This window comes from Anser brachyrhynchus, assembly GCF_964034855.1.
Source record: "Anser brachyrhynchus genome assembly, chromosome: 4".
In the NCBI taxonomy this organism is placed as follows: Eukaryota; Metazoa; Chordata; class Aves; order Anseriformes; family Anatidae; genus Anser; species Anser brachyrhynchus.
The window spans coordinates 67,045,057-67,060,679 of NC_137698.1; the positions used below are offsets into that span (position 1 = coordinate 67,045,057).

The following is a 15,623-nucleotide window of genomic DNA, read 5'->3' on the forward strand; positions in this document are numbered from 1 at the left end:
TTCTGGGTTTGTACGGCTCTGTATCGGTACAGTACGAGCCCTTGAGTGGGATTCATACTAGCAGTAATAGTTCAGGTAATGGCTGTAGCCTGGCAGTCCTTTCCCATTAGTGTTAGAAATTGAACAGTGTGACCTATACTACCTAGCAAATTGGTTGTAACACCCGAGTTCCCTCCTTTACGTGTAAGTATATTATTTATGGCATAACGAAGCATGATTATTGTCTAAACCGTTTCCTATATTGAATACTGATCTGCAGAGAATGAGTGGCAGCCAGGAAAAGCAATGCTGGTGGGAAAAGGCGCTCTATTCTCCCCTTTTTCCTGCATCACAGTGTGAAGGTAAGAAGCTGTGCATGTTCAAACTAACTTGCTCTTGCACCCATGCTAGAATTTGTTAGTGATCTTCGTTATGGATTTGAATTGTTGCAGATGAATTAGAAATGTAATTTGTATTAAATAAATAAGTTTTCATAGTAATCTGAGAGCTGGGATCTCTAGATGAGAGAGATTTGTCATCTCTGGCACGCTTCTAAATAGCTCTTGAACAAAAGTGCCTTTAAAATGGTCTTGCCATTTTTGCAAATTCACTCAATTCCAGAGCTTGGCTTTGCACGGGATGTTAACCTCTGACTCTGAAAATACTTCATTGCATTTTTGAGTATCTTTCAACCCGTGTCATGCTTTTTAGGCGGCTAATTTTACTAGAATGTGAAAATATGATAACTATGTTTTCTGGGTTCGCATAAACACCACGCCAGCTATTCAGTGAATGTGTGGAATTTCTCTCAAGCCGGGAAGCGGGGGGATCTGCCTCTTGGCCGCTCCTTTCCAGTGACAGTCTGGGAGTCTTTCTGTCCCGTCTTGGTAGGCAGGCTGCTCGTAAGCAAAAGCAGGTGTGCTTCCAGCACTCTCTGTTGCCTCCCAAGAATTTGTAGCATCTGACAGCTGGCCCAAGGCCAGTTTTTTCTGTGGACACAGGCAAGAATCCAGAGCTTTTTTTTTTCTTCTGGATTTTGCTGCATAACAATTTATCTTTTCGGGGGAGAAGGCAAGAAGATAAACAAAAGCGTTCTGCATGCTGAATTGATGGATATCTGGTGGCTTCTGTTTGGCAGAGGCTCAGTGCAAGAAGCTTTTGATCAGAGACCTGGTTCTGTAATGATAAGGAAGCAGATTAGCAAGTAGCTACTACTGAATTATTTTTAAAGTGCAGCCAACTTCGTGAGTGCCCTCACTTTGGTGTTCAGGACAGCGGAGGTTACTTTCAAAACCATCTTTGCTTACTGAACTCCCAGCCATAGAGATGTTTGCTCTGTGAAAGGGATCATGCCTACAGGACTTTGATTTGCCTCCTGGGCCTCCCATACTAGAAAAATATTTGGTAACTTGAAGGAGTAAAGTTATTTGGTGTCCTCTGAAAGTTTGTTTTCCATGTCGGTAATTGCAGAGATATCACTGGTGTAATAGCAAATGCAGTGATTCGCAACCCTGAGTATGTATTTTATGCGGAGTAATCCTTTAATTTCTGCAAGTGACTTGTGTAATCTTTTTGCTGACATCTACTGGTGATTTTGCAAACTTATCTAGTGTTTCACCACCTTATTTCAGCAGGGGAAGACAACATATATAGTGTAAAATACTGTGTCCAGAACTTATTTAATACAGTCACAGAATTTCTGTGAAGTTGAGTAATTCCAGGATTTCATCTTTTAGACAAAGTTGACCAGAGTTAATGTTGTTCTTCCGTAAATCTTTAGTTTTCTGTATGGATAGTTTTATATATGGACATTGCATGTGATCCATATATATTGATACAATATATGTCATTATGTATGGAAGTTTACTCTGGTAAATACAAACTACAGCCATTTACATCAAGTGTTCGTTTGGTTTTGAGTTTCGATCGGTATCAGGCTGCACTGTATTTTCCGTGGGTATAGAAATATGATCTAAAACACCATGCATTATCAGAACTGAAAAATGTATGGAACCATTTATGATGAAGTAATTCTTCCTTTGTACGTTATTATTGTAAAATGTTTTCTTTAAATAGCTTGTTTTGTGTTTATTTGGTTATCCAGGTAAGGTTTGATGAAGTCTCAGTAAGATATTCTGCTTAGCTTCTTAAGGAAGTCCAACTAGAATCCCCCGCAAGCACAGAGTTTAAGTGACTTAGAGTGTAAATTTCAAGCATACTTCTCTAGGTGCATTTATTTTGGCTAAATGTAAATAACAGTGTTCCTCAAATCTGTTTTTTCTTCCTCTTTTCCTCACGCACTGTAAGAATGTTATACAAATGCCAAGGGAGAGAATGGTGTAGGAGAATTTGCAGATGTAAAGGAAATATCCAATGATGATGAACATCTTTTAGATTTTAATATGGTAAGTTTGTCATTGCTTTGGGGGAGGTATTTTCTATTTTATAAGGGTGTGCCACTATGTCTTTCTGTACAGAGTTCTCGGTCTGATCTCAAGTGAAATTCCTACAAAAACCTTCAAAAGCTTTTCTACCCTTACTTTGTTTTTTAATCTCCTCTGTGTCTTGAGCTTTCTTCTGAAAACTCTACAGAGTGCTGAGCGTTGTACTTGTAATAATTCAGCATATTCAGTTTCCTTTGGGAATACTTGGCTTTTGTGAGTTGTGTGTTAAACGTATGAGTCTTTTTCCTCGACTTCAAATTTCACCAACCATAGGGCTGGCTGATGTGCACTATGAAGCCAGAAAGGACCAGTAATTAAAGGTCTAAACACAATGTATGCTGAATTCTGTCCTCCTTACAAGCAAAAATTGATGTATTTAAGTCATTTTTGCTGTAGGGAAAATCTTCTTCATGTATACGTGCGCTTACTGATGTACTTTCCAACTCCAACTTATGTGCTTTCAAACTTGATAGTGATGATAGCAGTTAAATTTAATACTGTGACATGCTTGCTGTAACTTCACTGATTCAGATGAAAATATACAGGCTTTGCTTGAAATACAATTGGATTTGTGCTGTTTTCTTGATATCTGATACTTACTACCAAAATTTGGAGACAGCATTTACAGCAGTTTTGTGTTTAAAAAAAAAAGTGGCAATGACACATTGAGTTCACTTTCAATTTTCTTGCTGTTTTGTGCAAATCCTAAAGTTAAAGGGCCCTGAAATACTAAGGCCCTACAATTAAAAAATAAAATAAAAATCTAACCTTTTTTTTCCTGCTGTTCTGTAATCCTTCATACGTAATGGACAAGAGGAGATACGTAATGCAAAGAGGATAATTTGCCCTTAATTGTGCCGTTTCTCTTGACCATGTAGAAAACGATACAATTTACCAGCCTAGAAAAAAGCAGGCATGTTTTTATTGTTCCCCATCAACACTGTCAGTTTAAATCCTTAGGTTTCTTCTGTTTATGAAGCAAGATGTGCAGATGATATAGATGCTGAGGCAAAACCAAATGGCTTCAGGAAGAAGATCTACTCCAGTGATAGCTCCAGCTCTGAAGACACAGCTTCAGAAGGTGGAAGCGAATGGGCTGATCCGTGTGAGGAGGAGCTTTTTTCTCGAACTCAACTCTGAAAACTGCAGAGTAGAACAGATGATTTAAAAGTAACATGAGATGGAAAACTATCCTTCCTGAGGGTCTGTAGCTCTAAAACAACAACTTGAGTTTCCTCTTCAGTTAATGGATTCAGATGTGTATTTATCTTTCTCTTCTTGCTTATTTTATAGATGGGGACACAGCTGTCCTGTTGAAGATTTTTTTTCACCCCCAAACTGTTAAATTCTTGGCTATTTGAACTAGACTAGATTGTGTTGTCAAATCAAGAATGGATGTGCATGTGCTTGTCTTAGTAGTACCACTGCTTCTTTGCATCTTAATTGCAGTTATTTTCATTCGTAACTGTAGCCCTACCACTATTACTATCTTCTTAGCATCGCAGTGTCTACAACTACTTCTGCTATTCAGAGACTTTAGCTTTTGGCACATTAGGCTTTGTTCTTTAAGAACTGGGAGATAAATACTTAACACTGTAATCTATCAGTGCCTTTCTGAATGCAGGAGAAAAGCATGAATGACTTGTCCAGTCTTCATTCAGTAAATCTCATAACTTTGAAGTAGGAACAACAGGGTTGTGCTTTAGAGACTTACAGAAACTGTGTTTTCTATCCTATGATTCCCCCTCTCCCCCCCTCCCGCAAACCAACACTGAGGATACCATGGTTTGTATTTTTGCTAACTGGAGAAGCCAAGGATTTTTTGTAGGTATGGAGGCAATGTGGATTTTTTTTTTCTTTTTTCTTTTTTTGTCCTTTTTAGCAACTTGCCGATGTAGGGCAGGACTTTAAAAAGAAGTAACACCAAAAATAATAAACCACTGGGGTGATGTGTGGATTGTTGTGAATTCTGTAACAAGTAATGAGAATGTTGTCTTGTTGCAAATGATGGCATTTGTGTAACCTGCAAAAGCATCCTTTACTGAATTTGAGCCTGAATGACTGAAACTATCTAAAATGCTCAGAGTGTTCGATGTTTTAAATGCAAAGGGTCAGTGCTTCACTTGAAAGAAATCCTGTGGCTGCTGCAGTTAGCTGCTGTTGTGGCTGTAATTTAGTAAATCTCGTAGTTCATTTTGTGTTTCTGAGAGAATGTGTGGGGCAAGCTATGTGTGTGGTGGGTGGGGGTCGGGAAAGTGATGACTTCAAACATACATGTGTGATTGCAGTAGTGATTGTTGCTTTATGTGACTTGCTTTTAAATTTTATTTTGTTAACTTAGAAAGTCAATACATTGTCAAGTTGCATCTGTACAAGACTATCAACTCCTTGTGCTTTTAACACATTATGCAAAACGTATAAGCCAGGAGGAGCAATATTTGCAAAACTAAACGTTCTAAGTTTTTACCAACTCATAGTTTAAAAAACAACAAACAACTAATTATACAGTAGCAGCATGTCTATAACATCAGGAAGTGCAGAAAGTCCAATACTGACTTGAAAAGCTTAACCATTAATTTTGACAGGCAATAAACCTCATGAGAACTAGAGCTGTTTGAAATGTGAGCTGAACTGGCTTTGAAATATGTTCTGTGTGAGAAGGGTTTTTTTGAATAACTGGGTTTGGTTGCCTTTATTCAAACGATAGTTTAAGAATTGAAATACATGGTTAGAAAATCATGCCATTCTTTGTGCGACATTTTTGTTGAGATCCTTACCAAAAATTGGCTTGGTTTGTCCTTACCCAGGGACTTTCTTTTGGTCCTCCTATTAAACTATGCTTTAGGGTTTGTATTCATACAACGAGTCTTTTGACACTTTACAGTTTCTTTTCTTAATTTATTTGCAGACTTTGGATAGATTTTTATATATTTTACTTTCTTCTGGAGCTTCCTTGAGAGGTTGTTTAGCACCTGCACTGAGAACTAGTTAACTGTAACATGAAAGTAACAAAGAACTTTACATGTAAATTCTTCAAATCACTACATTGAAGAACGGAAAAGAACTTCATTCAAGAACAAGAAATGACCAAATGGACATATTTCAAACACAAACTTCAGCTCAGTTAATTTTGGCTAGAGCTGCTTTTTTGGTAAGAAAGGGCTCAAAAAGAACAAAGGTGTTGCTTATAGTTACATTGGGGCATGTAATAATTTCAGCACCTTTGGGGAAAATAAAATCGTATTTTGAGCTTGGGCAATAACAAATTGTCTTTACTTGTTTTCATAGTTTAATGGCTAAAGCTCTAAAGCTTTCAGTGAGAGTTGAAGTGTGGTTTTTAGTTTTTCTGTATGGATAGAAACACAAACAAAACAACAACAAAAGCATTAAAGATTGGCATACGCTGAACCGCACTGTGGTATGAAGCGCATTGCATATCCATAGCACTGAAGTATCAGTTTTCCATTCCTGGGCTGAAATTTGTTTCTACTTTTTGCTTCAAGTGGTTGTATTGTTCTGATTTCACGTACACCAGAGTAACTGATTTTGTTTTCTTGTGGAGTTACTTAACACCAAATAAAAAATATAAAAGGACAATTGGACGCTGTGTGTGTCTTCATTTTCTTTGGCTGCTGTATATAACTTAGATACAGCATGCCAGTTAGGAATTAAACTTTCTGAATAGATAGCTTGAGGTATCTAATCTGGGAGTCCTTCTCATTTTAGTATTTTTTCCTGTTTTGTATTGGAAAAAGCATTAAAAAAAAACAACTGCATATGTATTTTTAAACAAAAGAAGAAAACACAAGATGGCCAAAGCAAATCTAACAAGTTTAGCCCCCACTTTTAATTTTTTCTGTAGAAAATGTCATGATCTCAATCCAAAAATTAATTTGTAATGACAACTTCATGTTTGGAGAACACGTTGCAAGACATATTTTTATATAGTATGAAGTATGAGACATGGACTAGCAGACTTCCTGCTTTGAACTTGTGCTCAGCCATCAAATGGTCCATATCTGACTTCTGCTTTTAGAAAAACTGTTTGTGGCATGCAACTCTGTAGCTGGACATTTCTTTTTTTTTTGGGGGGGGGGGGTTGGTGCTAGGCTGATACTCAGCTTGGTGGAAACAAGCATTATGTCTTTGTAAGACATATTGTGTCTTTGTAAGTTTACAGCTGTAGTGACGTGAGCTTCTGCGTAGAATGTTCTGACTCCCCAGAATTAGAAGTGAAGTGAGAGCAATACATGCATACATATTGGAGAAAATAAGGCGAAATAGTTGCTCTGTAAGGAGCTTGGGTGAATACTTTCATTCACAGATATGTACCAAGCTTTGCCTTTTTTTAAATTTCACAGAATTTTCATACTCATCTTGGTAACAAATTATTTTGAATTCTTTTAAATAGTACAGCAAAAGGAGTTTCATTGTGTTCATAGATGCTTGATAAAAGTTAAATATGATCAGCAAGGCCTTTCACTTTTTGTATCTAAATTAGCATTACTTTCACTTTTTGTATCTAAATTAGCATTACTTTCACTTTTTGTATCTAAATTAGCATCAACTCCACCTATCTTAAGGCATTAGTTTCCAGTATAAACCCTGCTTCTATCATGCGAAAAACACTGAATATTCTAGGCAGCAGTCGCTGCTGTCTGTGGCAGGGCAGGCTTTAAATGCACAAGCCGTGCCTGCAGGGGAGTGCAGGTGCTGTCCACAGTGAAGATGCATGGAAATGTCCTGCGCTTCCTGGAGAGCAGGTCTTGCCAGGATTCCTCGTCAGTAACTCATCGTTTTCCTGCTAGCAGCTGCATATTTAAATATCGCCAATGAATTCATCATCTACCCTTCACGTTTAGCATCTCAATTTTCTTTTATGCCCCATGAAACGAGCAGCAACAAAACTGTTAGGTTTTGGGCAAATGAAACTTACCTGATAGCTGTAGCTTCATACAGTAAGATCCCTTTTCCAGTGTTCAAGTTGCTCTCAATATGTATGTCAATAGGCAGGCGCTTACGAACTTTTGAGCTACCTATAGGCTCAATATGATCATAATGGGACTTAAAGGAAAGACAAAGCTGGCAGAGTTGGCTGCAGGTCAGCAGGCTGTGGAATAAAGTGAGTGGCAAAACTTTGGTTCCCCTGCCCTCCTTCATCCTTCCCTCCCTATAGCATCACCTACAAAGAATGCACCGTGGACATGGACTGAGAGGAGAGACTTCTGTGCACGCTGCCTTTTCCTACCTGACAGCTTTCTTGAAGGAAAAGTGTTTCTGGAAGACCTGTACCTCTTGCTGTAATTTGTTTGCTGCTGTAGAACCCAGTCAATCCTAGACCATGAGGAGGTGTGAAAGCTGTAGTAAGTCTCTTTAATTGTCACCACGCAGCAGGGTCACTTTTATTTACATTAGCAATGTCTATGTAATATTGCTACAATTTATATTAACATAAAGGTTTTAGGAATCATCATCATTGTTAATGAAGAAGGCTTCACTGCCCATCATTTCTGCGTAGACATTTTTCCCACTACAAGGAAGCAGAGACACAGTGACATGTAGCTGCTTCCCTTACTGCACAAATTGAGTATTCTCAAATTCTTATTTTCTTCTTTCTTCTATACTCAATCTAAACAATTAAGCATGTTAAAAAGTATAGATGATTATGTTTTCATTTCATCTCAGTGCTTTTTTTTTTTTATCGTAGACAAGGAAACGCTCTAGCAAATAGCACTACAGTACGGTTGGGGTACTGAGAGCAAATACATAAGCACTGGAATAGACTGCCTAAAAAATTGACATTACCTCCCCCATTAGAGATTTTTAGGAACAGATTAGACAAATGTGTCAGAAATTATGCAGGTATGTATGCATACATCTTGCCTTGGGGGAAAAAGGAGGAACAAACTGAACTCTCGAGCTCTGTGAATCCTCTTTCCACACAGGAACAGCTTATATCCAGAAGGGCTTTTAAATTGATTCATAGTTTAAAGAAGGAAAAAAAAACACATTAGATTGCCTGTGTGACCTTAAATCTTGTGCAATTTTCCCTTTATTCATCCCAGTAGCTTGCATTTGAAAAAATTACAGTGTTTGAGTGGTTAAAACCCATCTTCCAAGGAATAATTTGCCTCATAATCTTACTATGGTAGGCTACCCTGATCCCTTCCACATGCAGGACAGAAATTGGTACTGAATGTTTCCTTTATTGGTATTGCATGTTTCTTTTTCACTCCTAATGCTCATGAGTAGGATTTTACTCTTTCTCTCTTATATTTTTTTACGTTCTATAACTTCTAATTTTTGTACTGATGTTTGGCTTTTAATTGTCTTCGCTTTAAGATGGGATTTTAGCCCTTACTCTATTGATTCTGGAACCTTTATCTATTTGACAACAAAGTCATCTTCTCATTCATGCTGTTAAAATATTTTTCTTCCCTTTTCCCTACAATCCTATTCAAGACAGAAATACCAAGTCTTTTGAAGCACTACAGTTCCATAGAGAATATTAATTGGATCTGTTATCTGCCCAAGCTGAGTATTACTTTATTGCATTCAACATTACTAGCTCTAGACAACAACTGATTTTAGATCGGTACTCGCTTTTTTCCTAGCAAGTTCCAACAGAAAGCTACCGTACGCTGGGTGCAATGCCTTTTGTGTTACGGAATTGATCTATTTGCTTTTGGAAACACAATTTAAATTGTGTTGAGATACTAATACAAGAAGCAGTATTTTTAGTATGTATAGTCTTACTCTTCAGACCTTTTTACTCATTTTGTCTTTCCTAAATAGCTTGTAGACAACGATAGAAACATTCTGGTCACATACATACGGTTTCAGTAATATCAATTCAAAAGTGCTGTGAAGTCTCACAATACCTTCTCCTAGTTTTCTTTTTCTTGTTGTCTCATAGATGGAAGCTTTAAACCATAAAAGTCTGTTTTTACCCAGTGGTAACAAAAGGATGAACAGTAATGGCAGTTATAGACCTGGTTTCACTTTCCTCATCCTTTTGCATTTATCAGAATTAAATTCCTATAAAAGGAGCCATCCTTTGGGGAGAATAACATGGCAGTTTCTCTAGCTGTTCCCAACTCATCCCAAACCTATCGAACTGTTTTGGTGGACAGACTTGCCTTGGACAGTCCATGCAGGTGATGGCTGTGCTGGAAATTGACTGCTACCAAGCACAGATGTACAAAAAACAGGCAAGTATTAGTTTGGTGAGAGCGAAATTAATTTGTGATGACTTTGAAGGAGAACAGCATAATTATTCTCCATTTGTCAAAAACATCACCATTTGCTTGTCAGGTAATAATTTTTGATCAAATCATCTTGCTCGTAGTTGCAAGTCAGTAGCAGAAACATGAATTCACTGTTCCCTTTTCCTGTGCCCCGGAACAGGCAGTAGTTACTTACCCATATGTACAAGCAATTCTGTAAAGCAAGGAGGAAAAAGATCAATGTCTCATTTCTGTTCTGACACTCACCTTCAACAGTGACCTTCTCTGTCTCTGCACGATGGACTGTATGTATCAGAGATTATCCATCACTTGTTATACTCAGCATGCTTGCTCTCTGGCTTGCATGAGCTCAAACAAACAAACAAACAAAAAAACCTACCTTAAATGACAGTGATGGGAAATCCAGGCAGGGGTTGCTGGTCAGCTGGCATACAGTGTTGTGTGAATGCTGGATCTCCACAACGTGCAAACCTTTGGTTAACTGGGGAAGAAATATTACAGTGGAATTTCTACTAGTTTATGACAGAGAGTTGCTGACCTCCAGATCGATAGGGAACTGCACAGCTGATTCACACAAAGCTCAGTTTGGCTGTCTGAAACCCGCTTGCATCATACTTGGCTTGCAATGAATGAAACTACAATCTAGATGGTTCCCCCCAGTTCTTTAAAAGTTTTCTCCATTGCAAAATTGTTGAAGCTTCAAAATAGAACTGAAAGAGTAAGCAGAGAATGATTTCCCACCATCTATAGGCTAAAGAAGCATGAGGGGAGCTTGCATTTCCGTTCCTTAACTCTTTCTTAACTCTACTCTAAAAGAACAAAGTAAGGACTGTTACTTTGCATACTTTTTCCATAGGCATGTATATTTTGGAGAAATTGTTGTGACAGAGCAGAGTGCACAAAACCCTTCCTGCTTTCTTGCAAAGTAATCATAAAACTGGTGCATCTAACTCTGCTGGTATGGATATGAGTTTGTATGGTGGGGCTTTTGAAATACGTTTTCTAGAAATTAAATTCTCTACCACTAAGCTATTATTAGACCACTTAGATGTTTTTTTGCCTGCTAGGTGAACATCAGTTACCAATCCCAGGCTGCTCTATCCAGTGCTTCATTTCTACCTAGCAGCTGCAGGCAAAACACTCCTGCACTTTAAAATATCAGGATTTTGTCCTGGAATTTTTACAAACCTAAATATTTATTTTACAGCTTTACCTGACTCTAAGTCAATGCCAGAACACTGATGCTAACCACTCTGAGTGGTGAGTGTAAATGTTTCTCAGGGATTTTTTATTTTTGCCCTTCTCATTGTGCCAGGCTACTCAAATTATGGTGAAGGCTGAACATATTTTTACTTAGGTTTATTTTTCATTTCACGTTTCACTGTTTTAAGAAGTATTTAGTAGGTTCCAAATAATTCAGGAAGGATACAGCTCACCTAGTACCAAAAAACCTCAAGCTACTGCAAACATTTCTCCTGTATACTCTGTGGTCATGACACTTCATGCAAATTTCTGTTTTTCAAACTCCTTAAGCAGTCAAGCAGGTTTAGACATAAATAACACTAACAAGCACATGACATGTTAGCAAAAAATGCAGCATCAAAGCTGACTTTTTATCATGCTTTTGGGGGTTTACTTACAGTCCAACTACTAAAATGAGCAAGCCATTTCTCAGCTTGCTGTTCTGGATGAAGTCCTTTAAATGTTGCACAGCAGAAAAACAAAGGTTTCTAAAGCACTCCTTTGATCTTAGTTATGCATTTATGCTTCCTGTACCTGGTAGTACCTGTTCAGCTTCCTTTTAGTAATTAGGACATTCCACACTTCCATGAAGGCTAATGAAGCTGTATTTAGTCACATAATTTCAGCCCTTCATCAATACAGAATAATAATACACAATACCTGCAGAGAGAAAATACATTATCTCTGATGGAGGCAGCTTTAACAGAACTAATGCTAACTGTTGCTGGAAAAAGTAAAATTTACTAGTAGCTCACAACAACCAAAATGCTACTACTCGTTTCAACAAAGTATACGCTCATTCACACGTAGTAAAGAGTATATATTTTGCACTGACTAGGCTGTGATTTTCTGCAAGCATTTTAAGGCTGACCCTGGTATTTTTATGCTGCCTAGCAGAGTGGGGTTCTGGTTGTTCTTACACGTGTCTTCAGTGCAAAGAACAATATGAGTTTTGTTGTGAGTAGGTGTCAAGAAGTATACCAGCTGAACAGGAGGAGTCATCAGTGGATTGGAAATGGAAAAATCCACTAAAATAAATCAGTTTAGAATGGGCATTTCAAGGCAAGATTTCAAGGCATTATGACTGTTAGGGCACAATTCTACTCTTAAATAAGTACTGAGTCAAAAAGTCTTTAAGTGCCTAACTCCCTTGGTTGATGTGAAACTTTTAGCTTACTCTACACTCTGCTACTGCTGAAAGATCTCTTATGGCAGATTTTTTTTTTAAGTTTCTTCATCCTAAATAAAATTGCAAAGATAGGAGTGTGATTAGTTCCTTTGGAGACACTTCACAGATGCAGAATTCATGACTGCATACTTTCATTGTTATTTACCCTAGGACCTAACAACTTTGACCAAAGATAGATGATACCGTGGTGACGGTACAATCTTCTAGCTGCTACAAAAGAGGGATTGATTTCCATTCTCCAAAACAAAAGGAAAATATTAATACCGAAAAAGGAATTGGTGTATCTTCCAAAATAGTATCTCTTGCATAAACTATATACATATAACATTATACTATAACACTATATTATAGTGTTTCAAAGCAGTTTTTCTTTTATTTACTCTGTTTTAAAGGTAATACAAAAGGTTTCTTACAGAGGTAGGAGTGATTTTCTAAGATAAGGAAAAATGTGACATTTTAACTGTTTCATATTCTTTCTGATATTCATCTTACAAATCCAGCAGAACAAAAGCTGAAGTTTATCTCTCTCTGAACCAGAGATATACCTGCAGAGGTATAATTTTTGGTTGTTGATGATAAGTGCCTTCTTCTCGTCTTGATAATGTGCTAATTCTCATCTTGGTACCACGGAATTGCTGTCAGTGGGGTCACAGTGGCAAGTACTCCAGTGTACGTTCACCTCAGACTGACAATTTATTCAGGTGTAACTTGCCCACATCAAAGCTTAAATAATCATGGTTTTGCTCTTCTTGTTATTTAACTAATTACATTAATACAAGTTCAGATATTCCTGTATTTGCTGCATTCACGCTTCCAGCTTTACGGTAGACTTAACACGTGTGAGTGAGATCATGAGAAGTTCGTATTTACATAGCTCTTAAGGTGGATGACAGCTTTGCTACCTTAATATATCTTAACATAATCTATAGACACGATCACTGAGTTTGGGTGCTACCTAGAACTGTTTCTTTCTGGAAATAAAAAAAAAAAAAGATGAGTTTCAAACACAAAAAGGAAACATGAGCTCTACTCTTGTGAGGTACCGAGTGCTTCTAACCCCTTTGATTTCAGTGTGTGGGTGCACAGAGAGTTGTGTTGATGATGCAAACATCCGAGCACTTTGAGATGGGGTAAAAGAAGGTAAATAAATCTGACAGAATGGAAACATAAATACAACATGCTGGAATACCAGCGATCACGACCACCCTAGAGCCTCGACTCCTGGCATTATGGGCCAGTTCCACAGGAACATAGATACACCCCCGGACCGACACTTCCCACAGTAACAAACTAGTGTAAAACACCAATTTTTGTTTCCCTCTTAAATCCAGCCTGGAAAACGCTGTTACTCTCCTCTCCCCGGGGGCCATCCCACCACAACCTCACAACCCCCTGCCTGGGGGGAGCCTCCGGTCCAGGGGAACCCTCTCCAGGGGAACCCCTCCTCGCTGACCTCTCAGGTGACGCCCCAGCACCCCACAAGCCGGCACCACCGGGCTGTGCCTCAGGCGAGCCCCCACGACGGCTCCCCGCGGCCGCCCCCCATAGCTGGAGGCGCCTCAAAATGGCGGCCAGCGGCCGCCTCCCCCGGGTGCCAGCCCGCCTCCCACCGCGCAGGCGTTCCCTCGGCCGGCGGGCGGCGCTGGGGCTGAGGAGGAGGAGGAGGAAGAAGAGGTGGAGAAGGAGGAGGAGGAGGAGGCGGCAGCCGAGGCACGGAGAGCGGGGAGTCCCGTCAGGAGCTCGGCACCTGTCCCGCCGGCGCAGCCAGGTGCCGTGCCCGCCGCGGGGGCGGGCGCCATGGGAGGCTCCGCGCTGCCCGCGGAGGGGACCCGGCGGGCGAGGGCTGCGCCGCTTCCCCTCCGCTGAAGCCGCCGCTCCTCCGCGGGGGCCGGAGAGGGGCGATGGAGCAGCCGCCGGCCGCCTCCTAGTGCCGCAGCGGGGAAGGGGCGGGCATGGCCCAGCAGGAGCAGAGCGACGGAGGGCAGCGCCGCACCGGTGAGGCGTCCAAGTTTCTGCGCGGCTCTTCCCCCGAGCCCCGCCGGGCCGCGGCTCTGCCCGGGGCTGGGGGTGAGGCAGGGCACGGAGCGGGGACGGCTGCGGGGGTGAGGGGGCGGGGGGGTCCCCGAACGGGGGGTCCCCGAGCCGGTGCAGGCGCCGCCGTGAGGTGACCGGGCCGGGGTCTCCGGGGCGGCTTCTCGGGCCCTTAAAAAGTTGGAGGAGCTGCTCGGCCCCGTGGCGTGGCCTGGAGGCCTTTGGGGAAAGGCGTAGGTTGGTTGGCTGGTGGTTTTTTTTTTTTTACTTTTTTTTTTTTTTTCCATCATCATTATTATTATTTCATCAAGGCCACCGGCTAGGAGCCGTTCGCAGCGCCGAGTCAGACCTAAGGCTCGTGGAAAGGGAACAACTTTCATCTCTCGCCGTCTGTAACCCAAGCCTCTTAGGCGATTCCCGGAGGCGAAATACTGAGGGACCTCGCAGCAGAGCTTGAAGTTCTTGCGGCGCTGCTGCCAACTTAACGCTGGCCTCGCATTTTTGAGTAATATTGGGGGTGTAAAAAAAAAAAGAAAAAAAAAAAAGCTCTGTAATCTGCTTCTGGAACGGAGGCTTTGGTAAAACACTGTGACTCATTTGTGCTGCCTGCCTGCTGCAGCAGGAAAGTGGGAAAGCCCTCAGTGTTTCGCTTCTGGGTGCTGTAGGTGCTCCGCTCAGCAGCCAGGTTTGCACAGCTCGCCCTTCGTGAGGGGAGTCAGCCGGGAGATAAATAAACGGCAGCTTAGTGAAAAACCCCAAGTCGTTTCTCTTCTTTTTGCCGTTACAGTTTTGGCAGCGATCGCGCGTGTAGCCGTAATCGCTGTCTCTCCTGGCTTTGTGGAGAGCCGAGCTGTTTTGTAGCCTCGGGAGTTCTTCGCTGCTGGCAGCACTGTGGCTGCTAGCGTGTGAGCACAAACAGGCTGAACCAAGGGGAGCTTCGATAAACAGAGCTGGGGCTGATGCTCCTCGGCGCTGAGGTCACCTGCGCTCGGTAGCACTAACGTACGGCATGTTTCTGTTGAATGCACCGAGAAACACTGCAAGAAAAGGTTTAAACCTTTCACTTTAAAAAAAAAAAAACATTTAAGAAGAAAAAAGCAGTTGCGAGTTTCAGTAATTGAGGAAGTTCCTCACCCTAAAAATTAAAAAAAAAAAAAAAGTTGGCGGAGATATATGTTGAGGAGACAAGGTGATAAAAATGATGTTAACCCTTTGATAGCTGATCACTATATGCAAACCATTCTTCTCCTTCCTGCGAGGCAAGAAGATACAAAGGTAGTATCTTGGGCTGTTGTCATACCATACTTTCTAAACAAGTTCTTTGTCTAAGTCCCATTACAAGTTCCTGCAAGTTTAAAACAATGTGACTTGAGTTGGCTTCTTTCTGAGCTTTGTTTTATTCTAACAGTTTGATGGTGTTAACGTTTTTATTAAGAATTTGCAATAAAACGGGTAAAAACCCTATTTTATGGTACATGTTTTAGGAGTTAA

The 15,623-nt window shown here is 40.5% G+C and overlaps 2 protein-coding genes across 7 annotated transcripts in view; both read left to right on the forward strand.

Annotated features, from left to right (window-relative positions):
• Positions 1 to 6,020, forward strand: part of KIAA0232 — a 67,539-nt gene extending 61,519 nt beyond the window's left edge. For all 4 annotated transcript variants that reach the window (XM_080591993.1, XM_080591996.1, XM_080591994.1 and 1 more), the window contains 3 exons: positions 260 to 341; positions 2,287 to 2,384; positions 3,384 to 6,020. In XM_080591993.1, coding sequence (XP_080448119.1) covers positions 260 to 341; positions 2,287 to 2,384; positions 3,384 to 3,563 — 360 coding nt within the window. In that variant the 3' untranslated portion in view covers positions 3,564 to 6,020. The remainder of the gene's footprint in view (positions 1 to 259; positions 342 to 2,286; positions 2,385 to 3,383) is intronic.
• A 7,699-nt stretch (positions 6,021 to 13,719) lies between these two features.
• The window catches only part of TBC1D14 (TBC1 domain family member 14), a 66,860-nt gene continuing 64,956 nt past the window's right edge, over positions 13,720 to 15,623 (forward strand). The window contains exon 1 of one of the 3 annotated variants that reach the window (XM_080592029.1): positions 13,720 to 13,869. Coding sequence is in view for 2 of the 3 variants with exons in the window: in XM_080592027.1 (XP_080448153.1) it covers positions 14,054 to 14,168 (115 nt within the window). In the remaining variant the exon portion in view is untranslated. Of the gene's footprint in view, positions 14,169 to 15,623 lie in introns of all 3 variants that reach the window. The other 2 variants (XM_080592027.1, XM_080592028.1) reach the window with 2 other exon arrangements.